The 25,268-nt window shown below is 41.2% G+C and overlaps 1 protein-coding gene and 2 non-coding genes across 5 annotated transcripts; all 3 read right to left on the bottom strand.

The window, feature by feature from the left end:
* Positions 1 to 182: 182 nt before the first annotated feature.
* On the bottom strand, positions 183 to 25,020 carry LOC121533758 (E3 ubiquitin-protein ligase UHRF1-like). 3 transcript variants are annotated; one of them, XM_041839974.2, is made up of 17 exons: positions 24,914 to 25,020; positions 16,211 to 16,368; positions 15,844 to 16,110; positions 15,428 to 15,588; positions 14,563 to 14,778; positions 14,188 to 14,303; positions 11,104 to 11,290; positions 9,484 to 9,607; positions 8,822 to 8,929; positions 8,526 to 8,630; positions 8,104 to 8,210; positions 7,456 to 7,618; positions 6,027 to 6,164; positions 4,450 to 4,576; positions 4,051 to 4,235; positions 2,184 to 2,282; positions 183 to 2,074 (listed from the first exon to the last, which is right to left on the bottom strand). In XM_041839974.2, exons 2-17 carry the CDS (start codon positions 16,361 to 16,363, stop codon positions 1,928 to 1,930), a joined length of 2,403 nt encoding a protein of 800 aa, XP_041695908.2. In that variant the 5' UTR covers positions 16,364 to 16,368; positions 24,914 to 25,020; the 3' UTR covers positions 183 to 1,927. The 3 variants fall into 3 exon arrangements, with proteins under 3 accessions (XP_041695908.2, XP_041695909.2, XP_041695907.2); XM_041839975.2 differs by having other exon boundaries at positions 4,051 to 4,205; positions 16,211 to 16,373; XM_041839973.2 differs by having other exon boundaries at positions 16,211 to 16,373.
* On the bottom strand, positions 7,938 to 8,075 carry LOC121534385. The gene has a single exon (XR_005994616.1). It is a non-coding gene; the product is annotated as a small nucleolar RNA SNORA22 (small nucleolar RNA).
* Positions 9,730 to 9,867, bottom strand: LOC121534386. The gene has a single exon (XR_005994617.1). It is a non-coding gene; the product is annotated as a small nucleolar RNA SNORA22 (small nucleolar RNA).
* Positions 25,021 to 25,268: the final 248 nt, after the last annotated feature.

Consider the following 25,268-nt stretch of genomic DNA (forward strand, 5'->3'; position numbering starts at 1 on the left):
CTTTGGCTGATCTCGTTGATAAATGGATAGATTAACCAATAGCAAGAGCTAAATCAACGTTCTCCGGTTTTGAAGGGGTTAGTCTCAAGGAAGCGTCATTTCGCAATACCAAAAAAGGATTACATAAACGTGTACTACAAAAGTCCTCTGAACGGTGCTTCTCTGAAGAAATGTACAATTGATCCAAATGTAGCCATTTTATTAGGAACAGTGCAGCATCCTTTGAAAAAAATTAAATAAGAAAGACGTGTACATACTTTTAATAATGGTAGCGAAAACCTATGGATTTCAGCCAGGCAATGCGTGCCAACAAGAATGTATTGTAATACATGGCAGTATAACAAACAAGCAGTTTCAAATGGACATTCTGAATTCTCTATGCAATTCTTATTGTAAAAAAAAAAAAAAGACAGTAATCATAACATTGAACAAAAGGCACCATTTACATTCTTTATATTTCAGTTACATTTCAATTTAGCTATTTTTATTATTTAAAAAAGTATTAAGATTTATTGGGAAATTCTGCACTTGGGAAAACATGTGCAAGGAAGTTACTTCTAAAACTACAAAAACAAGTGGTAAAAATATACACAATTTGAAAATATACATTTCCAGTCTATGCAAATGTTGTAAATATTTGAGGTATTACTAACATCTGCAGCCACTGGCATTCATTTAGCAATAAAACACACAGAAATATGAAATTGAGTTAAATTAAATTTCTGGATATTAAATATTTCTGTTGAACAACTAGGGTGAAGTTCAACAGAGCTATATGTTTAAGTTTTCCACAGCCCTGCCTTAAATCAAAGTGTTTCATGGAACACCTAAACAGGGTATTGTGCGCAACCCTACAATGGTTACACGTTTTACATCTTTGGGTTTGTTCAGATGGAAACCTTGTGCTTAGACAGCAGTTAAAGGGTTAAGGTGAAATACATTTTACAATTAGTGGATAATAACTACAAAATTGGAACAATAGAAAAATCAACAATTTTATAGATTAGTGAAAAGGTATACGTTTCTGTGGAGTATTTTTGCTCTGCTCAAATTTAAAATCAAATGTTCAGCAACTCCATCAGATAACACATGGTAAAATAAATGAAAAAAAAAGGTTTCTTAAAGAGTAAACACATTCATTTTAAAGTAAGTACGTTACCGGATTGTTAATTCAACACCTAAAATGATCACATCACCATAACTAAATCATTTTAATACAAAATAAAATAATATTTGAGGTTCAATATCAAATCCAAACCCATAATTCCTTCTACTATAGCCCACAGCCATGTACTGAAGCACAAGTCGTTGTGGATGCAGCAACGCCCGATGCTACATTACACCGTCAAGCAGTGGCTACATGTAAAACAAGCCATTGAGTAATGGCAGGCACAATCTAAGATCAGGACATTAACTCAAGCCCGGGATATGGAGGACATTTTCTCAAAATGGGGTTGTAACGGATTTATCAGTTGTGCTTCACTTATAAAATACACGAGCTAGGGACAGTACTATTGGACATAAAACTTAGAATATAAAATGTACATTCTATAAAGAGTGTTTCCTAAATACAAATGTATGCAATTGATTAACATCTGCTTTTCCAAAATGTTCTGCTAAGTATACATATTGTAGACATCTTAAAAAACTGCATGTGCTTGAAGGAATTCAACTTGATTTTGGCAAGTCAAGTTATAATGCATTGTTAACAGAAGAACGTTACAGATACATTTGATCAAGGCAGTTTCATAGCTACAGTTCGTTACAAATAGGACCGGAGAAGTTGAGGTGGCATTTCAGCCACCAAACAGACTGCGTTTTACATTTGCTAAATATATTAAGAAAAGTTACTTTTTTTGCCTGTACTGCTTAACTGCCCTCATAGTTCATGTACTCCCCATGCTGGTCAAGCAGCTGGAACAAGTTATCACCGTCCACTGCTGTATCCTGGGAAGAACTGGTTGAGAATGGCTTGGAGGGGTTTGTTGACAGTCATTGGGTTGTTTTTGCCCAGATCGTGCCTGCATGCTGGGCAAGAGTACACCTCTGCCTTGAAAGACCGCTGAAGGCATTCCTAAAATAAATGAAAAATGCACCTTTCAATACCTTGCTCAATTTTTCTTGCGCTCAATGGATGGAAAGGCAAAATCTCAGTGCAAGGCTAGCAAAGAAGATCAACTTACCCTGCAGACATTGTGTTGGCACTCGGTGGTGATAGGTTGAAATACCACTTCTTGGCAGCATATACACAAGAAAACCTCCTCAACTTTGTTCAGGAATTTCTGGAAAAGCAAAAGTAACTGTTAAGTACCTAGTACCCAAACCATGGTAAGTGAGGAGATTGATATGGACATTCAAAAAAAGATTCTAAGTCTTAATGCATGCCATTTCCTGGTTGCTATAATTCTAATAGTTTGCCTAATTTCAGTTTGTGACAAAACAAGCAAGTATAGTGTAGAGCAGGGGTCTCGAATAGGTAGATCCACCTTTGAGTAGCTTGCCAAGCGTTTCTGAAAGTAGATGTATTTTTCTCCCCCATTTGTTCCATCACAAACTGTCATATACATAAAGCTCCCGGCTACTTTCCAAACCCACATTGACATTATCCCACCCCTGGTTAGCCACTATTGGCTTAAAAAAAGCTACCCGTAACAGTATCTGCAAATACATTTCCAGTGATATTGCCACTGTATGTCTGTTTGGTGTGCGCGTTTATCACTCCTTATGTAGCCAGTTAGCAATGATAACAGTCTTGTGGGTAGACTTTCCCCAAAAACCTTTCAAATTAAATGTTAACTGCAAAGTAGGCTTACCTGACAGAACTATTTTATGATTATTTGTATCAACTGGGTGGCCATTGTTTTACAAACTCTGCCATGACGTGATGCAGCAGTAGGCCCAACAGAAACGTCGCTAGACCAACACATTCCTCTTTCTAAATGCGCAATTAAATGGGGAATTACTCAAATCCAAATTTGTTAGTTTTTCCAGACCTCAAATTGTCTTCTAATGCGATTTAAGCATTGACATGGACTCAGAACATACATTTACATTGTTTCTCTATGAATAATTGTAATAATAATCCCAAACCAGGAAAAATAAAATCAAGAGATTTATGGGGCCAGTCAGGCCAAATATTGTTTATTAACCATTATTTTACCAGGTATATTAACAGAAAAAAATCTCTTGTACACCAAGGATCTGGGGATGAGTTACAGGTGAGAAGAGAAGAATGTGCCTATTTAAAAGCTATAAAAATACATTGTAGCTTGTGACATGTAATAAAAAAAAAAAAAGTAGCTCTCATGATAGAAAAGTTTGGAGACCCCTGGTGTAGAGAATCATTGTACACCATCTAAACTGCTGTGAAATATATGTTCCATTACCAAAGTTATCGTATTTTCAGCTGGTGTACAAAACAGAAAGTAAAATACGCAAAAAGGAAACTTAAGAACGGGAAGCATAGAAATAGCGCACATAGAACAGATCTACCGCTTATTAGACTCACTTTCAATGAGAATGACAGATCCATAACACATTTCCATGCGAATTTGGTCACGTCACCCAAAACGTTACGTATTGGACATTTTACAGGATGATCCATGTCTATACACCACCTAAGCATATATATATATATATTTGTTTTTATATTGGTGTAGTGATGAAGACAATTGAAAAAAAAACAGCATTTCAACAACACCAATGCTTGCTGCATTCTAAGGTTCAGATTAGGGTTGTAAGGATACCAGTATCACAATACTAGGAAGAAAAGGAAACTAAGCAGACTTAATTTCTTGAGGAAAACAGTCCTAATGATGGAAAAAAACAGCCTTTTTGTCACCCAGTCACGTGTTTATTTTGCAAGCTATAGCACACAATCTTTCACAAAGTAGATTTGAAAAAAGAACCATAGAGTTTAGATTGCTTTGTTAAGGAAAATCTGGTATAGTAGTATCGCGATAACCCTAGTTCAGATGGTCACTTCAAGACCCATTGGCTTTGCATCAGCATCAATTCCAATAGTGTGAAATCTGGAAAGGCTTCTCTTACCGGGCCAAGGGCCAGAGACTCCATGGCTTCGTCCCACACCTTCCTGTTGGGCTCGTCATCCTTGATCCAGGCCTTCTGTTCTTTGGTCAGTTTGTAAGCCTCTACCTTCATCTTCTTGGGAGTGCGCTTGGCTGGCGACGACTTCTCTTCAGCTTCTGCAACAAAAGACCACATGTCTTCTGACACTCTGGTGAAATTAAGAACACATTTAATCTTAATCCAGGGTCAATACAACCAGAGAGTCTGCTAAATGACGTAAATGTAAATGTAATAATTGATTAGAAAGGTGAGAACAGCCTGTTAAATTAGCAATTTGCAGCTGTATTCTCAGTTGGAAATCTGAAAGCTACCAGTGTTGTGTGGTTAAAGCTATTCTAGAGCTACTTTGAAGTCACTCACCATTAGACTGAGACTTTCTTTTCCGCTTCCCTTTGGTGGGTGTTTCAGTTACCTCCTCGTTCTCTTTCTCCTTGTTCTCCTTCTCCTTCCCCTTGGCAGCCTGGGCCTCCAGATAGCCTTCAGGATACTGAAACCAAATATATTCCTCAAAACAAACGCATAAACTGCATAATCACCTGAGCTAGTTAATAAAAAGGCACAATATGTAGAAATTGCTCTGTCATTACCTGGCTGCGAAAATTCTCTCATGTTCACCTAATTTCAGTTAGTCACAAAACAAGCAATGCATGTACCATGAGTCTCTAGTCTAAACCAATCTAAACCGCTGTGTAGTAGTGATGAAACAAATATTTAAATTCTAGAGTTACATAGTTATTATTTTGACGATATTATATTGATTTGACTCCAATTCGTTAGAAATAAAAAGCTAGGTAGCATTAGCTAGCGCTAGTCAGCTGTACCTGCGCCAAAACTCCTGTATTTTTCATCATATAGCTTGTTCTCCATCTTTTTAAATAGTTAGCTGTTCGATTAAACACAAGAATGGACAAAACGAGTGACCTAAGAGACTGAGCGTGGTTTGATCGTCTGTGCCAGGCGCGCCGGATCCAGCGTCTCAGAAATGGCCACCCTCCTGGGCTTTTCATGCACGACAGTGTCTAGGGTTTACCAAAGAATGGTGCGACAAACAAAAAACATCCGGTCAGCGGCAGTCCTGTGGGCAAAAACAGCTCGTTGATGAGAGAGGTCGAAGGAGAAGGGCAAAAGTCGTGCAAGTTAACAGGTGGGCCACAAACAGACAAATAACGGCGCAGTACAACAGTGGTGTTCAAAACGGCATCTTGGAACGCACAACTTGATCCTTCTCACGGATGGGCTATTGCAGCAGACGACCACAACGGGTTCCACTCCTATCAGCTAAAAACAAGAAGCGGCGGCTCCAGTGTGCACGCGATCACCAACACTGGACAATTGAGGAGCGGAAAAATGTTGCCTGGAACATGACTGCGAGTTCAGTTTACTTGAGTGGCCTGAGCAGTCCCCAGACCTAAACCCAATAGAGCATATTTGGGATGAGATGTTCACAGCATGCATGTACTGCCGTCCAATCTGCAGCAACTGTGATGCCATAGCATCAGCATGGACCAACATCCCTGTGGAACATTTCAGACACCTTCTAGAATGCCCTGAAGAATTCAGGCTGCTCTGGAGGCAAAAGGGGGGTCCGACCCAGTACTAAGATGGGTGAACCTAATAATAAATATGTTTTGAACATCAAATCACAATATCGAATCGCAATACATATCGGTATCTAAGTATTGTGATGTCTCTTTTCAAAAACCCAATATATCGTATTTTCAGCTGGTGTACAAAACCGAAAGACAAAAAACGCAAAACTTAACAGCGCACAAAAACAGATCCTCCACATAGACTTGCTTTAAAAAAATAAATAAACATTAAGACTTGCTATCATTGAGAGTGACAGATCTATAACTCACATTTCTATGTGAATTTGGTCAGGTCGACAAAAAAACCTTCATACTGGACATTTTACAGGATGATCCATGTCACTTTACCTGCATGGTGAGTCCCAGTTTCTTGATGCGTTCCTTGCCGTCCCGGGTCCATGGCGCTGGCTCGTCGTCATTTCGCTTGAGAAGATACCTCCAGACGAGGAAGCCGGACTTGCCCTTCTCTGGCCAGTATTTCACCACCTGGAAAAGAGGCGGGCATTTTGAATAGTCCGCATGGAACGGAGACCCCATTTACACTTGGTATTAATGTGTGACTAATGCAGAGATAAGACATAATGGAAACAGGCTTGTAAATTGCTAATAGGGTTACATTACAGAGGACCATATGGAACCTAGGCTTGGGCGGTATCCCGATTTTCATAGTCCTTTTCTCATCCCGGGATTTACGGTATTACCGGCATAGCACACAAGGGGGCTAAAAAATGCAAGAAGAGCCCATTGGGATCTTTACCAGAATGCTAACAAAATATGCTAACTAATTGTGAAATCACAGACGCTGTTAGCTAAATGCGTGGACATTTACAACTAAAGTGAATGAGAGAAATTGTGCAAATTAATACAAATTCTGATGCATGCGGTTCTGAAGACAGCAAAAAAATAAAAACACTAGTTGGTGATAGATTAATTTGTATTTTAAGAATAATGACTAAAGGATTTCACCCCAAATACAGTATAAATGTGTGAACGGTGTAAGAGTTATAATGTAGTGTCAACCCACTAACAGAGGGGGAGGAGTTAGAAACGGTTGAGAAAGCATTCCAGGGTGAAGGGGACTAAGAAACGGTTTAAAGGTGGGCGGAGCAAAGTGCCTTTGTGTGTCAAGGGGTATAAAAGCTGTATGTATGTTTTTTGGCGCCAGAGCTCTCCATGATTAAAAATACAGATCATTCTTGCTGGTTGCGGACCTTTGTTTAATTCATGATTAAACCAGAGAATTTACACCCTCTGGGAATTATTCAGAGCATTACGTTTGATTAATTAGAGATAGAAATTCTCGTGACAGTTGGAAGCACAGGGAAGAAATCCAGAGCTCTTTGACTTCTGGCAGAAAGCCATAAGATATGATTGAAAACATTTAGTAGTGAATTGCATTCAAGTGCAACTTCACCTCATGTGCGCCGCACAACAGACTCGCCGATGGATATAGAATGCTATGGACTCACCAGCTCCCGCCGTGCTATTTACAAACACGTGACTGGCTCAACTGTTCTGGGGAACTACGGTAAGCTTCATAATGTGACAGGTGAAATTAAGAACGCAATCTGCATTATCTCAAAAACGTATTGCACAAGTTGACTGCAGGTATTAACTTAAAAAGTAGCTACAAATATTCACATTTATTGAAAAACTTCAAATAAATAGTTGACGGTATTGAAAAACCATCCTGTGTTTTTTTCCAAATACCCCAGTATAACGCCCAAGCCTAATGGAACCTAATTTCACATGAAACATAAAAAACAAGAATTCCCACCTTGTAGATTCCGTCGTATCTGTTGCCGTCTTCCGGGCTGAACTTGCTGTGTTTGCGGCCCTTGGAGCTGCGCACCACCCTGACCGGCTTGCCTGCCTTCCAGTCTTTTGCAGTGGCCCCGTCCTTCTCGTTCACCGATGCGTTGCAGTTCAGAGCCAGAGCCCTGGGTCACAGGCAAATTAAGATTGGTTAATTCAAATGAGAATCAAATTGTGGACTGCAGTGAATAATCAAATAAATCACACACACACTCACAGTTTAAACATAAGATGTCCTATTTGAATAATTTAGAGTTCTAGCGATTCAATAAAAGGGGAATTGCTAGAACAAGTCACGATTGTTAAAAACAGTCACAAACCAGTGCTCAAAAGAGGCATAGACATGCAAAGCCAATAAGCCCGGCCTTCTGCATATCACCAATTTCCCCCTCATACAAAACCACTGCATCACACATGTAGAGAGTTAATAGTGGCATGGGAAAGAGTTGTGCTGGTCCGCTGAATACATGTAGGAGAGAAGACAGCTCCCCCAATGCAGAGGTAACAGACCACACTTCACTGTAGCACAGATATGGAGACCAGGGAGAGCTACACAAGCATCCGTGGGTGTTCTCTGTGCAAAAAGATCTGATTCGTTTTGCTCACTAACCTGTTCATATTGGTGAGCTTCTGATCACACGACTGTTCGGCTGTCCTCTTGTTGCCAGACAGATCGCGCCCTCCAGAGCCGGTGTAGGTGAACTCGTTGCCGTCATCCTGGGACCAATTGAAAACCAGCATTAGTACAGTGACCATTCATGCTTAGTGTTCCAACCCTGCAGCTATTTTGTTGGGATGGGGGGGGGGCTTGTAATAGATGTACATGACGTGCACCACAGGCGGCCGGTGGAACCTTAATTGGAGAGGACGGGCTCATAGTAATGGCTTGAATGGAATAAATTGAATGGTATCAAAAAAACGTGTTTAATACCATTCCATGTGTTTAATAACATTCCATTCACGCCCTTATTATGAGCCGTCCTCCCCTCGGCAGCCTCCTGCGATGTGCAATATGGAAGATAGTCTAAATACCTGGTCGTCTTCATAGCCCCCAGCCAGCACTAGGGAGTAAGCTCCATCGTTGCTTCTCCCGTGGATCCCAGCAACATGTGGCCTGTGGCAACCAGACTCACTCACCTGCCAAAACAAAAATAGAGGAGCGAAAATGTCAGCGGACAACCTACCAGGACCTAGTCATTGAAAAATAATGTAAAAAGTATATTTCAACATGGTCAAATGATGTTAGAATTTCTTTGAGTACATTATCCAAAAAAGGACTGCAGTTATCGCTTTCCTCTTCAGCCTATTGCAAAAAGAAGACAAATCACCTGGACCCTGAACTTCCAAATACTTCCGACGGGGACGCCAGGGACAGGGCCGTAGTGGTTGGAAGGGACGATGGTGCACTGCTTGCTTCGGCCAACACAAGCCATGCCCTGATAGGAGAAGATGTAGTGTAAAAACACAAGAATGTACTCAACTAACAACAAATCGATGTACGGTTTAGAAGCGTGACAGTGGCCATGTCTTAAATCTAGCTTGCCTACTTACTTAAACTGTATACTAATTGTACAACATTATTTAGAACATACTGTTTAGTAAAAAAAGGGAGTACACAACAAATATCAGCATTCTAAGCTCATCCTACTGAGAATGAGTCATTAATGTGGAATTGCGTTTATTCCCTCCATTCGTGCAATTTGGCATAGCGCGTCCCCTCAGCTGTTGTCAGACACATGGGTCTCAAGAGGATTCTCTTCCTGAAGAGAGTGCAACGAATTCGACTAGATGAAAAGCCTAAATGTGCACGACAACCTGGCATTTAAAGCATAATACATTTCAGAAAATGTCACATATTATAAAAACGTTATTTTTTGCATTCCCAAAATGCCTACTATTTAGAGCGCAAGTACAGTTATTCGGACACGGCCACTGTACTTTTTCCACTAAGAGGTACACCCTCCCCTGCCCCATTTCTCAATGCGCTTACCTTTCCCCAGTCCCTCTGGCTGGTTGAGCTGGCGGACGCCATCTTGGATTTCTTCTTGCTGTCCTTGAGTTTTTCTCCTGCTAGCACCACCTCACTGGCATCGTTGCGGCACTCGGGACAATACCTAGCGGGATTTAAATAAATACAGATCAGAACAAGCAGGCAACAACAGAACAGCCAAAATGTGTGATGCAATACAAAACCACTGCATCACACATGTAGAGAGTTAACAGTGGCATGGGAAAGAGTTGTGCTGGTCCGCTGAATACATGTAGGAGAGAAGGCAGCTCCCCCAATGCAGAGGTAACAGACCACACTTCACTGTAGCACAGATATGGAGACCAGGGAGAGCTACACAAGCATCCGTGGGTGTTCTCTGTGCAAAGAGATCTGACAGAAATGTTCAAGTCATTTGTACAGTACACCATGAACTTGTGCTCACGATAGAAAGCCACTCAACTGAATGATCAACTCAAAATGGCCAAATCAAAACAGCTTGAAGAAACCATCACATGCTCACCTCAAACTCCAATTAAAAACAGTTTAAGTGCCATCTGACACATTGGTATGACTAAGACCATCACATAAGCAGCTCTAGAAGCGGACAATGGCCAGACGGACAGAATACCAGCCCAGACAGCAGTACTGTAGTATAGACCAATGTGTGTGTTTACAAACAGACGTCAAGTACGAGTGATGCGCGCGCATCCCTGTACCAAAATGCTCTGTAGCAGGATCGCTTATGCGATCCTGCTACAGGGGACCTTGACAAACTTAAAGATTCCACTCAAAAACTCTTTAGGTATTAGTTTCATTAGTCCACGGTTGATAGTTCCAAAATGTTTTGCATGTCAGCAATCAAGTTTAAGATACAGAACTTTCATAATACACAAAGTGTCACAGTATGATGCATTTTGAATGTTATATCGTTTTTGTGAATCTCTCAGCGATGTTCTATCGATTCCCAGGGTCTTTTCATGTTTTCATTTGAGCCATTGCCGTTCAAGTAGGCAGAAATACAGCCGGTATGATGAGTTTTGCATCATAAGATGCAAAACGCGTCACACTAGCTATGACAATTTGCATTTTGAAAGTTCTACATCTTGAAAACTTGATTGCTGACATGCAAACATTTTGGGACTGTATCAACAGTGGACGAATGAAACAAATACCAAAAGTTGTTGAGTGGATTGTTCCTTTAACAGTGAGTGAGCGATGACCATGAAAACACCTAAGACTGATGGCTATAGCGAGGTTCAACAATTATTCTTCTGGCTTTATCTAGCTCCATTTGTGATATTTAACCTTGCTAGATAATCAAATTATCTGATGACTTTGCGACATAGACGATAACCATCTGAGTGGTCCTCTGTAGCTCAGCTGGTAGAGCACGGCGCTTGTAACGCCAAGGTAGTGGGTTCGATCCCCGGGACCACCCATACACAAAAAAAATGTATGCACGCATGACTGTAAGTCGCTTTGGATAAAAGCGTCTGCTAAATGGCATATTATTATTATTATTACATGTTACTTGCACAAGCTGCTTTTGAAGTTGCATGTGATTGTATCCACTGCTATGCAACTTTTCAAAACGCGGCAGGGAAATGGGTCTATACTAACCAGTCGTCGTCATCGGGGAGGCTGGTCAGTGGGGGGTTGAGGCAGTAGATGTGGAAGGCCATGTCACACTCGTCACACAGCAGCTGCTTGTCCGGGTCCTGCTTCACGCCGCACACATGGCAGTTGCACCAGCGGCAGTTCTTCTTGGGGTCGTCTTTGCAGTGTTTGCACTCGGGTCCGTTTGACCCTGGAGAGAGCAGGAGCAAAGAGAACGTCAGCCCTTTTACTTAAAAACGTTAAAATGGGTACTGTAACCCCTCCTGTAAGAGCTGCACCAGTGTATTGGATGTATCCACATAAGCATACAAAATATGGTAAGTACTTTGCAAACCACTAAGAGGTTGGTGTGCAGCCATAGCAACTAACATTCATCTTATGCATCATGAACCTAGTTTACATTAATAACAGAGTTTCTATGGTAACAATAGTGTCTTGTCGTTTTCTAACATATGACACTAGTGCATATGGCGGAGGTGCGAGTGAACGCGCAAATGGAGGGCCGAGGGGAAGGGAAAGGGGATGATTTGGGATTCAGCCATTGCTTCTTTTCAGGAGATCAATGATCATAGCAAGCAGACAGATCTCTTGCATTTCTTCACTCAAATTTACACTTAGACCAGGGGTGTCAAACGTACGGCCCGCGGGCCGGATCAGGCCCGCAAACGGGTTTAATCCGGCCCGCGAAATGATTTTAAAAAAATTAATAAATTTAAGTATAAAAATGTGCTGCAATTTTTCAATAAAATAAACTGCTGTTCCAATTGCGTCCACTGGATGGCGCAATAGCAATTGTGTTAAGCAAGCAAACTGTTTATACCGGGGCAGAGCAAGTAGGTCAAGCACGTGCAGCCAATGAGCTACTTTGTTTTGCCCGCAATATTTATTACGGCTTCTACTTTTAACATTATGTGCTTTGGCACCCTCATTGCCCCAATATGTCTCTGTCAAAAAAGAGAAAAGTGGACGCAGAGTGCAGAGTGTTCCAAGAAAAATGGTCATCCTATTTAAATCACGGAATTGAATGGGAAAGCTGTATGTTTGGTGTGTTCAGAGCATGTTGCAGTGCTGAAAGAATATAACCTTTGTCGCCACTATGTGAGTCTTCATGCCGACAAATATGACAACTTTCAAGGACAGCGGAGATGAGAGAAGGTGAATGAACTGTTGGCGGGTCTGAAGAAACAGCAGTCTGTTTACTCACAGCCGAGACATCAGTGACGCTGCAGTGAAAGCTAGCTACCTCATTGCTAATGAAATCGCAGTGGCTTCAAAACCATTTAGTGAGGGTGAATTTGTAAAAACATGCATGATGAAGGCAGCGGAGATTGTGTGCCCTGAAAAGCGGCAGGCTTTTGCAAATATCAGCCTGACAAGATACAGTTGCAGACAGGATTTCCGATCTTTCAGTGGATTTGGACAGCCAATTGAAGCAAAAAGTAAAGTCATTTGTGTTTTCGGTTGCAATTGATGAAAGCACGGACATTACAGATGTTGCACAACTGGCCATTTTTTCATCCGCGGAGTTGATGACACATTGACCGTCACCGAGGAGTTCGTGGAGTTGGTGCCGATGACAGATACAACGACAGCAGCTGATATTTTTACCGCACTCGTCGGCGCGCTGGACAGGGTCGGAGTGGACTGGTCCCGCGCTGTCAGCCTGGCTACAGATGGTGCGCCCTCAATGATCGGGAAAAAAGCAGGCGTTGTGACAAAGTTCAGAGAGAAAGTGCAATCTGCAAATGGAGGACGTGATTTTGACTTTTCACTGTATTTTGCACCAGGAGGCTTTGTGTTGCAAGTCATTAAAGATGGATAACGTCATGAAGGTGGTCATCCAAACTGTTAATTTCATCCGATCCAGAAGCCTGAATCACCGTCAGTTTGACAGCCTTCTCAGAGAGAAAGACCACATCTATGGCCTGCCATACCACACTGAGGTAAGATGGTTAAGCCGAGGTGCTGTGCTGAGGCGTTTCTTTGATTTACGAGAGAAATTGAACAGTTCATGGAAGAAAAGGGCAAACCAGTGTTAGAATTTCATTCCGCAGAATGGATGCCGGACCTTGCATTTATGGTGGATGTTACAGAGCACCTGAATAACTTGAACAAACAGCTGCAAGGGCGCAACAAAGTTGTCACGCAGTATTATGACAGCATACGTTCTTTCAAGTTGAAGCTGTCATTGTGGGAGACGCAACTTGCCGGTGGTGATGCAGCTCACTTCCCCGGTCTGAAAAATGTGTGCGCGACCCAACATGTGGCAGACATGAAGCGGTTCAAAGATAAAATAACGGGACTGTTACGGGAGTTTGAGCAACGCTTTCAGATTTATGTTTATATGTTTTTATGTTGATGTGCTATTGTTTTTAAATTTATTTGTATATTTAACCTATTCTTGACTCTGTGGTTCTTGCACTTGTTTGGGGAACAGGATTTCATTATTTTTATCTACATTTCTGCCTGAGAAATGACACCCTGATATAGTTCTGTGATCTGTGAAACAGTTCTGTTAATCACTGAGGCATTGTGTGTTTGTGTTCTTTTTCTTTAGAATTTTCAAATAAACTTGACGTGTTTTATGATTAATAGTGATGTTGTGCTTGTACTATTTTGGACACACTGTCCTCAGGCTCCAGCTTTATGTTGTTCGTATTAAAACAAAGAAAACAATCTGAAGTTGTTGTTTTTAAGTTATATATACACCATGATTTTTCCGGTCCGGCCCACTTGGGAATAGATTTTCCTCCATGTGGCCCCTGAGCTAAAATTAGTTTGACACCCCTGACTTAGACAGTGAACAATTTAATGCATCTCAATAGGAAATACTTATTTTTTACACATTGTAGAAACCTAATATTCCACAAATTACTTTGTATATCTCAATGACAGGTATTTGTAGCAACATTTTAGCTTTTATAATAAACATGTCTTTACAGGATTACATTAGTCTCTAGGGCTTCAAAAGTAGCTTGAATTCTTATAGGCCCAATATAGGCTGTATCTCAATACATTTAAGTCTCCTAACTTTAAATTGCTACCAATTACATTTTATTTAAAGCCCTGCAAACAGCTCCAACTTACTTTTCAATGGGCTATCAGATCCCGCTCCAGATCCATCCAAGGCGCCAGGCTCCTCGATTTTGTAGATCTCAGTCAAGAACATGATGCGACAGTCGTTCAGGGAGTCACCGGCAACCCTGAAATAAACATGAGCTCTTAGTATACCCTTCATGGTCCTAATATGCAAAACAAATGGCAAAACTTTGACATTAACATAATACTAAAGTACAACCCATACTGTGTAGATCAATAATGTATAACAAGTCATCAATGCATTTCAACAAATCAATAGAACACACCATTCAATCAGATGAGTCACTGAACTCCTTTAATGCCATAACCATCATGGTATGAACATTTAAGGGGGGGCTTACAGCTGAGACTAACATATATTACCCAAGCAGTATTTTGGCATGGATCTCGTGCACAGTGCGCGTCTCCCTCTTCTTCTGGATCTGGGCGTCATACCAGTAGCCGCGCTCCTTGGGTTCGTCTGGGTTGAAGTTTACCATGACCACCATGCCCGCCTCCAGCTGGTGCCATTGGTAGACTGTGCGAGCGCGTGGGCGCACATCCTTGGACTGCAGCGGCACCACGCCGTTCTCTGGGTAGCTAGAGAGAGACCACACAGACAGAGGCAGTGTCAGTATTCAGCCCAGATACACAGCAGGTGCTTCCTACATAATGGGGCTTTTGTAAGATGATTGACATATCGGAGAACAGAAGCGGGTCAAATAAGTGTTTAAATTCTGAGAGCCTTGACTGCTGGAAACACATTGAGTAATACGAGTCATCGTTCAATTCAATGTTCCTCCGGTTCTTACACTTGCAAGCAATACAATGTGGAAGGGCAAGTTGCAAATTATCAAGCACAAATATGTATTTATTTGCCAATTGCAGTGTTATGGAATTGTACATTATTTTTTCCATATACTATTATCAGGAAAGACCTGGATGGAGTGGTACTGCATTCAAAAAAAGCAATACATAAAAAGTCAGAGTAGGAGACGGAAATGGAACAAATAGTGTTCTGCCGCGGATACGGAAACCAAGTGGTACCCTGTGGTATTGACACCCTGGCGCCAAAAAGCAATGCCCCCATTGGTCCAGCTCATCGATAGACAGCAATACCTTCCACACGGACATTCAATTGTTTTTCTATACATGTTCATTGAGGGTGACGGTCAAAACACTGTCACCAATGAGGCATAATGTCTCCAATCAGATCTTTGAAATATGGAATGCATGAGGAAGTTCTCACTCTTCATATTTGACATGGTAGTGAATAACTTCCTCTTCGCCGGGTTTAGAATCAGAGCCCTCTTCCTCTCCAGGTGTCTTTGTGGTCTTTGTAATGTTCACAATCTGGGCCTCAAACCAGGCGCCCATGTTCAAGTCTCTGGCGTCAACAAACTCATTAATCTGAAAAAAATAAATTTAAAAAATGATACTGTAAAGTGAACCATACAATGCTACTGTCACGGATTTAAAATAATCTGTATTGCAACTTAAAATTAAGCCTGCTTCTATTGTATTCAACGGCAATTCAAGAATGCGCCACAATATTGAAGCAGATTTACCATTTTAGATTTATCCAGTTAAAAGCATCCTTTCACCCCATCAAATGATACCAGTACAGCAAATATTCATCCATTTAGAGACGTTCCCCACGTTTACCTTGTAAAAGCCAAATCCCGGGTCGACCAGGTCTGGTGTGTCGGCTTGGGCCGAGGTGCCAGCTGCCTGCACCTCTGTCTCCCAGTGGGTCGAGCTCTTGTCCGACTCGCTCTGAGCCGAGCCACAGCCAGAGTCAGAGTCAGACAGCTCGGCTTCTTTGTCCTTGCTCTTGAGGACAGCAGCAGGGGGCGCAGCCTGTCTAACAAGCAGCTGCACTATATCGTTCAGCCCCACGTTGTAATCAAAGATGGTGTGGATGTCCTCCATCTGGGATCAGAAACAGAACATATATATTCAGACATGATTAGTAAGGTCCTCAGCAACCCTGTTGTAACTGAATTGCAACAGAAGAATCCATCTGCCCCACCTGCTTGCCCCGGTAAAAGAGCCTCTGCCTTTCTGGCTCAACCTTGAAGAGCTCAGAGATCTTGAGGCGCAGCTCATCCACCTTGGTGAGTTTGGACAGTGAGTCAATCCGATGGGTCTCCTTGCCATCCATGGTGCGCACTTGAATCCACATTGCAGCTGCCCTGTGCAAAAGGGAGCCAAACTGTGGGTTAACAGCAGCATGGCACCTGATACAGTCGAGTTGAAAGAGCAGTGTGGTTCAATGTTTCTCCACTTCTTTCCTTTGAGTACTGTATTACTGTGCCAACTATTGATTAATACCATTGATCAAGTGGATAAATAATCAATGTCATTAAAGAAAGACTTCAAGTCATTTCAATTCCCATTCACAAAGACAAGGCAAAACACAACATTCAAGCCATGCTGATTTTAATATAGCGCGGGAAACTGGGTTACTAAGCCAATCCTAACCCTTTTAAAATGCAGCTACTGCAACCCCATCCAGGCGCGAAGGCAGCGCTTGTATCAAACAATGTGGCTTCACTTCCTGACAATGTGTTAAGCGCACTGTTTCAACACATTTTAACATGGTAAGAGACCATTTATGCTTGATCCAAAAATGTGGTCGGAGGCTTCGTATGGAGGGTGTGACGCAATTGTGGAGCCTCCGGAGACATGCAGAGGCCAAACTCAAGCGCCGTACCGCATCTCTGTGCACCTCTCAAATTTTGTAACAATGCAGAGGGCTCCGTATAGCGCCGCATTGACATGATTGGTTGACGGTAGGTGGGGGCGGGAGGTCGTGTATAAACACAAACTCACTTCCTTGACAGCTCTGCGCTGCTGCGTGAAATGCAAGAAGTATGAATACCCTGACTTCTGCAGAGGCTGTATCACCGTAAATGCTGCATGGCCAATGCAGACTTCGGATTGACCATGCAGCGCCTTTAAGGGATGTCAAAGGTTCAGGCTGATGCAGTCACTATGTAAGCTCTTGTCTAGAGTGCCTGGTTAAATTGTGTTTAGGAGCATTTAACTCTCTCAATGGTTAAAGTATTGAGAAATAGAAGTCATTGTTGTAAAAATCTGTGAGTGTGCTTCATTTACTATCATCCTAAATAGTAATGTAATAATTGATCTTATGAATGTTATATATAAATATAGTATAATAATTGGTGGACAGAACGTGTTACTATATTACACAGACTAACGTTTTCACCACAAGAGTTACAGGAAATACACATCCTTTTTAACTCAGATTGGTGATGTTGGTATTAAAGTTTGTAAGATCGTGATGACCAAAACCTATTGCTTAAAAACAGATCAATATCTTTGATTTAGTACCAGCTTGTTATACACAGTCTGTAGTGGGATTTCAGACCCCTGTGGCTAGAAGAAACAAAAAAAAAAAAATTGGCCACTCCTCACATGTTTAGTCATCTTTCAAATGAAGGCAAACCCCTTTTAAACAGTACCTACACCCCACATTCTTGCCCCATTTTACATTACATGTTAGTCATTTAGCAGATGCTCTTATCCAGAGCGACTTACAGTTAGTGAGTGCATACATTTTCGTACTGGCCCCCCGTGGGAAACGAACCCACAACCCTGGCATGGCAAGCGCCATGCTCTACCAACTGAGCTACAGGGGACTATTGGAGTTCAACGTGATATCAATGAGTGATTAAGAAAATAGTGTTGCGTTGACCTTTCCGTGTTGGCTACCCACTTGAAACAAAATGCAACAATCCAAAATGTAGCTGGCTGTCTTCAACCAGTGATATACATATTATTCCCAGATGCCGTGTGATTTTTCAGTAGTGTAGTCCCCCCAATCGATAAGAGATTTATTGGCACTTGTCAAAACAGGGTTTTTGGTGCGTTTGCAGTTCATAAGGTGTAACCATTACATGTACTGTATGTGTAGACAGTACATTTTGTTTCAATATATTTTCTTTCTACATATTGGTTATTGATTTGGACACGTTAAACTGTTTGACATTGGGCTATTTATCAAAATGTCTTGTCAACGGGAAGCAGCGACAGCATCATTTAACTTAGGTTTAAGGAATATACTTTGAACATGAAAATGTCCAAATGGTACTGTAATTAAATATTTTTCTTATATATAACATGCTGAATGAGTACAAAAACGTGCTGTGACAGATTATGATATCAAAATAAGTTTACCCTGCTAAACATAACTATCGACTCAAAACTTGAATATAAGCTAGGTTCGGCGTACACTACACGATTTTGGCCCCGATTTAGATTACCAGGACAAGTTAAAATCGGAAAACAAAATCCCCGTGTTTCCTACTCGGGGCACAGCAATCACAGACGCTTGTTTAATGTTAGCGGGTCAGAGACGCAATCTGAGGGCTACCGATCCAGTCTTTGAGCCGTCCCGATATTTTCAAACGTTTGATTTTATCGGCACAAAATCTTCAACGCTCGTAGTAGGAGGTGTGCAAAGAAAAGTTTTGAGAATGTGAAATGCTCACCAACTTGTAGTCCTAAAAATACAGATATTAGTTACCTCTGGTTCGTTCAGCTATTCCTATGGGGTAAATGAATGAGGAAATGGGAGTTTTGGAATAAATTCAGAAAATAAGTTCTGGGGTTAACACATGCTTAGTTTTATAGGTTTTGTTCTGAGATATCAGTCAGTTAACATGACCTTTATGAAGCCTTTGTGCTTGTTTTGATTACATAAATGCGTCATAATTCACAAAATGTGACACTAGCTGATGAGGATTCTCATTGTACAAAACCTATAAGATCTAAGCCGGTGTTTACCACAGACCTTATTTTCAGCATTTAACAAAAACATTAATTTCCCCATAAGATTTGACCAACGAGCCATGGCGAAGTTTGTGCCTACAAAAAGTCACCATTACTATTGCTGATGAGAGCTCGCCAGAGAAGAAGCCAGTGAAATTACGTTGTTTCGCATCACCCAGAATGTGTAGACTTGAGCAGGAGCGATGACTAACTCAGGGCCTTAAATAAAAGTTTTGGTACACCAGCCACTGTGGCAGGTAGATGAAAAAAATACACTACCGTTCAAAAGTTTGGGGTCACTTAGAAATGTCCTTGTTTTTCATGAAAACATACATGAAATTAGTTTGAATAGGAAATATAGCAAATGTAGTCATTGACAAGGTTAGAAAGTGATTTTTAATAGAAATAGTGTCCTTCAAAGAATGCTCCATTTGCAGCAATTACAGCCTTGCAGACCTTTGACATTCTAGTTGTCAATTTGTTGAGGTAATCTGAAGAGATTTCACCCCATGCTTCCTGAAGCAACTCCCACAAATTGGATTGGCAATTCTTATGTACCATACGGTCAAGCTGCTCCCACAACAGCTCAATAAGGTTGAGATCCGGTGACTGTGCTGGCCACTCCATTATAGACCGAATACCAGCTGACTGCTTCTTCCCTAAATAGTTATTGCATAGTTTGGAGCTGTGCATTGGGTCATTGTCCTGTTGTAGGAGGAAATTGGCTCCAATCAAGCACCGTCCACAGGGTATGGCATGGCGTTGCAAAATGGAGTGATAGCCTTCCTTCTTCAAGATCCCTTTAACCCTGTACAAATCTCCCACTTTACCACCACCAAAGCAACCCCAGACCATCACAATGCCTCCACCATGCTTGACAGATGGCATCAAGCACTCCTCCAGCATCTTTTCATTTGGTCTGCATCTCACAAATGTTCTTCTTTGTGATCTGAACACCTCAAACTCTGATTTGTCTGTCCATAACACTTTTTTTTCCAATATTCCTCTGTCCAGTGTCTGTTCTTTTGCCCATCTTAATCTTTTATTTTTATTGGCCAGTCTGAGATATGGCTTTTTCTTTGCAACTCTGCCTAGAAGGTCATCATCCCAGAGTCGCCTCTTCACTGTTGACGTTGAGACTGGTGTTTTGCGGGTACTATTTAATGAAGCTGCCAGTTGAGGACCTGTGAGGCATCTGTTTCTCAAACTAGACACTAATGTATTTGTCCTCTTGCTCAGTTGTGCACCGGGGCCTCCCACTCCTCTTTCTATTCTGGTTAGAACCAGGTTGTGCTGTTCTGTGAAGGGAGTAGTACACAGCGTTGTACGAGATCTTCAGTTTCTTGGCAATTTCTCGCATGGAATGGCCTTCATTTCTCAGAACAAGAATAGACTGACGAATTTCAGAAGAAAGTCGTTTCTGGCCATTTTGAGCCTGTAATCGAACCCACAATTGCTGATGCTCCAGATACTTAACTAGTCTCAAGAAGGCTGGATTTATTGCTTCTTTAAATCAGCACAACAGTTTTCAGCTGTGCTAACATAATTGCTAAAGGGTTTTCTAATGATCAATTAGCCTTTTTAAAATGATAAACTTGGATTAGCAAACACAACGTGCCATTGGAACACAGGACTGATGGTTGCTGATAATGGGCCTCTGTCCGCCTATGTAGATACACCATTCAAAATTAGCCGCTTCCAGCTACAATAGCCATTTACAACATTAACAATGTCTACACTTACTTTCTGATCAATTATGTTATTTTAAAAATAGACCAAAAAAAGCTTTTTTTTCAAAAACAAGGACATTTCTAAGTGACCCCAAACTTTTGAATGGTAGTGTATATATATATATATATATAAAAGACATTCTACCAGCCACGCAGATCTTTTACCAGCCCATTTTTTTTTGCCATAGTTACATAAAAAAAACACAAACAGATGACCAAGCTTTGTAAATGTTTCTAAAACAAGAAATGTATTAATAAGGAATGTGGTATATTGCTACATTTGATTCATTTTTTTGTGACCCAAGTCTTTTAACCAAAATATCAGAGACAATATTAAGTTGCCCTTTTAAGGGCAGGGGGTTACTGCGGTAACGGGCCACTCGAGTCTGAGATTTGGGATCAGAGTAGGGCGTCTCTTCGCTATCAGTTGAAGCAACAGACTAACGTTGAAAAACAAACTAGCTTGTGAACAAAACAAGGTAAATAGCCAATAAACATAAGGATAAAGTTCCACTTTGTAAACTTGAGTAAATTAGACCAACTTTTATGCCTCCAAAAATGAATCAGCACTTCACTCAGTGCGCACAGCTCCCCTGCCAGGCAGCGTTACTGCGCCAGTTGGGTTATAGGATTTGTATTTCTTTGTGCCATTAGCAGCTATGAAACAAAAACAGCAGAAATACTTTGAAAACAGCTACTGCAGCATTTTTCAAACACTAACTCGCACATGCTCATACTTGACTTTTTAATTAGCAAATTTAATACTTGCACTTCACCACCCGCCAACGTGGCTGGTGAAATATACATTCTTACACGCCGATACCTAAATCTACCTGCATTTGGCGGGAGTTAATTTTATGCCCTGCTACTACTAGTAGGATATGCGCTTGTACATGCCTTTAACTAAAGCGTCAAATTGTTACAACTCTGAAGTTCACAAGCAATGTTATTCAATTCAAAATGTTGGTTAGATAGTTCAACTCCGTATGGCAAGCGTGAATGTCTGACTGAAAACGTTTGAGGCTGCTTTGAGCCACAGCTCGTTCTCGTACTCCTTGAAAAACGTCAGCGTAGAGCCCTGAACTATAATAATTAGCCATATCACTCAGCAATTTGTGGCAGGGCAGGCACTTTGTTGATTCTTGATGTTCAGTTGTAGAACTGTTTCGACTATTTTAACATACATTGGTTAAAAGACGCAGGTCACGGGGCCTCCCGAGTGGCGCAGACATCAATACAGCCCAAGGTTCGATCCCAGGCTGTGTCAAAGCCGGCCGTGACCGGGAGACCCATGAGGCGGCGCACAATTGGCCCAGCGTAATCCAGTTTAGGGGAGGGTTTGGCCGGCCGGGATGTCCTTGTCCCATCACGCTCTAGCGACTCCTTGTGGCGGGCAGGGCGCCTGTAAGCTGACATCAGTCACCAGTTGGACGGTGTTTCCTCCAACACATTGCGGCTGGCTTCCGGGTTAAGTGAGCAGTGCGGCTTGGCAGGGTCGTGTTTCGGAAGACGCATGGCTCTCGACCATTGGCTCTCCCGAGTCCGTAGGGCAGTTGCAGCGATGGGACAAGACTAACTACCAATTGGATATCACGGAATTGGGGAGAAATAGGGGTAAAATAAAAAAACATCAAAATAAATATTATAACAAAATGTATTTTTTTTTGTCGCAGGCCACAAGAATGAAATTAAGCTATACACCACATTACTTCTTACTAGAAATACATTTCTTGTTTTACAAACATTAGAAAGGAGGCTCATCCGTTAGTGTGAGTTTTGGTTCAACATGTTTTTTTATTTTGATCTACCTTCCAGTGGCTGGTGGACCAAAAAGTTAATTTCCCACCCTGGATACACATTGTAGTGGCTGTACTTATGTTAGCAAGCTACTTGACCAGTATACTTTGACTTGTTAGCTAGCTACAAGTTAATAATAAAACACTATTGGGGAAACAATTTACAAGTAGCTAGCTAGTTATTGTAGCTAGTTATTTCAATATCTCAACCAGGGGATTGAATGCATGCTTCAAGAAAGCGTGCCATTTGCTTTCTCGGCTGGTTAGGGAAAACCTAGTCCGTTGCACAACTGAATGCATTCAACCGAAATGTGTCTTCCGCATTTAACCCAAACCCTCTGAATCAGAGGTGTGGGGGGCTGCCTTAATTGACATCCATGTCAGCGTCCAGGGTGCAGTTGTTGTTGTTCAGATCTGCCTTACTCAAGGGCAGATTTTTACACCTTGCCTGCTCAGGGATTCAAACCAGCTCTTAACCGCTATGCTACCTGCCTATTGGCGTAGCTAGCTATACAAGTGAACATTAAAATCAGCAAGTAATATCTCCATAGCTATCGTAAACAAACTATTTTGCAATAGCTACCTAGCCATCTTAGGAAGTTATAACTAAATTAGCTAATCATTCTACCTAACAGCTAATGGGTAGCCATTGCAATTCAGAAGCTAACTAGCTAGAAGCTGCTAGCACCCACACATCAAGTCTGATTAAATCAGGCTCTAATACACAATTAATTGGTATATACAGCCTGAAACGAATGCCTGTAAAATTGTGTTCCTTACAAGCCAGAACGTCGAATAAAATTACTCTACCAGTTGTCTGTGCAGTTTGATCTTTAGCTGCTCAAAATATCTACAGGAAAGTATTATTGCCCGACTTTTTAAGAGGGCCAGTAGGTATATGGTTCAGGTTGGCACTGAGGTAAAATTAATTTTGTATTGGATATTCGGTTCCTTCTCATCAATAGCTACTGAACCAAGCATGACAATGAAAATGGTATATTCTGAATCGGGGATGGAAAACAATGCAACATCTGTGTGAATTTTAGATTTTTGTATAGATTAATAAATAAAAAAAGGTGTTGATCGTTCTCCATCATCCCCATTCAGAATATACAATATTCATGGCATGCTTGGTTAAATTGCCTTTGACAAGAAAAAAACCCAAATATCCAATATAAAACTAGCCACTAAACTCCACGGTGAAGTAAGATTGATGAACTCAACTGAGTGGAGCACAGACCAGGCTTTGTGGAATTCAGCGCAAATGAGCATGTGCCAATTGAATCGCAACAGGGAAACAGATGCAGGGCTCTATGCTGACATTTTTTTTTACAAGAAGCACATGTGCTCCTAAGCTGAAAATGTAGTAGAAAAAAGAAATGTAGGAGCAGATACATTATTTTTTTGAGGTATTAATAATATAAAATTGCCAGCAATTACAAAATCGTTTTTCCCCCCTGGAGCACTGGTGCTCCCAAATAAACATTCCAGGTAGTACAGGAAAATATTTAGGTGCATTTGCGACCAAAATGGTAGCACTGTAGAGCCCTTAGTGGTTGTATTGGACTAACGTTTATTGAAAAGGGTATGGATTTCAGCAAACAAACAAAGGCACTCAACTACAGTGGACAAACATAGGTACAAGATAAGCATTTCATAATTAACATTTGTTTAAGTTTTGATCTTAGGAAAATCGATGTAGATGGAGCTGAATTCCACAAAGCCTGTCCGACCCTAGTGCAGCTGTAAGGAAGCGGATCCGAACTGCTGGCTACCTCGGTGCCAAACCATATAACGATACTGTACCTACAGGCTATCTAAAAAGTTGCGTAAAGAATACTTTTTTCCTGTGGATATTTTGTCTCAGATTTCGAGCAGTTGAAGCAAGGACAAACCGCACAGACAACCGGTAATGTTAGAACTGAGTTGAAATGTGATTTTATTCAACATTCTGGCTTGTAGGAAACATTTACGATTTCAGGCATTAGTTTCAGGCTGTAACTAGCTATACACGTACCAATTAATTGTGTATTACAGCCTGATTAAATCACACTACTTTAGTCGATGTGTGGTAATCGACATTGACAGCACACCACGTTACATTAGCCTAGCTACAGCAGCTACATAACGCTACAACATAGCTAAGATTAGTAGCTAATAAATTGGAGTTGAAGTTGCTCGCTAGGTAACCAAATGAAATACTGTTAAATTGATCACACTGACACGTACCTAGTGAGTAATGTTAAGCATGTAAACTTTGTCGAGGGAAATTAACGTTAGCTGGAATATTTCGAATTCACCCTCCCAAATGTTAGCAAAGTTAACGTTAGCTAGCTTATTCACTGTGCCAAGTTTCAGCTAGCCAGCAACTTTTAAAATACCAAACTTGCCGAAGTAGAAACATTATATTACCTGTTTTTTCTTCCAAATGCAAATAATTAAATGACGTTTAGTAATCCGTACACAACTCCTCTGTATAGACTGCTTTTAGGCGACTGAATCAATAAGAATCTTCAACGGTGTGTTTCCCCGCCTGCCAAAAAATCTTAGTTTCACTATTGGCTATTACCACTTCTGAGTTTCTCTCTGAGGGGCTATAATGCCTGTCAATCAAAACTGTGACCGGAGTTTAGCCTCAGCGCGCGAAACTAGGGTCTCTTGTCTTCCGAGAATTTGGCGCGAGATTACATAAATTGGAGTACAATCAAAGACAGAAACGGAACTGTGTTCTACAAAGTTCTATCACCACTTTATGCCTGCGAGAACA

The sequence above is a fragment of the Coregonus clupeaformis genome, chromosome 20, assembly GCF_020615455.1.
Source record: "Coregonus clupeaformis isolate EN_2021a chromosome 20, ASM2061545v1, whole genome shotgun sequence".
Classification (NCBI taxonomy): Eukaryota; Metazoa; Chordata; class Actinopteri; order Salmoniformes; family Salmonidae; genus Coregonus; species Coregonus clupeaformis.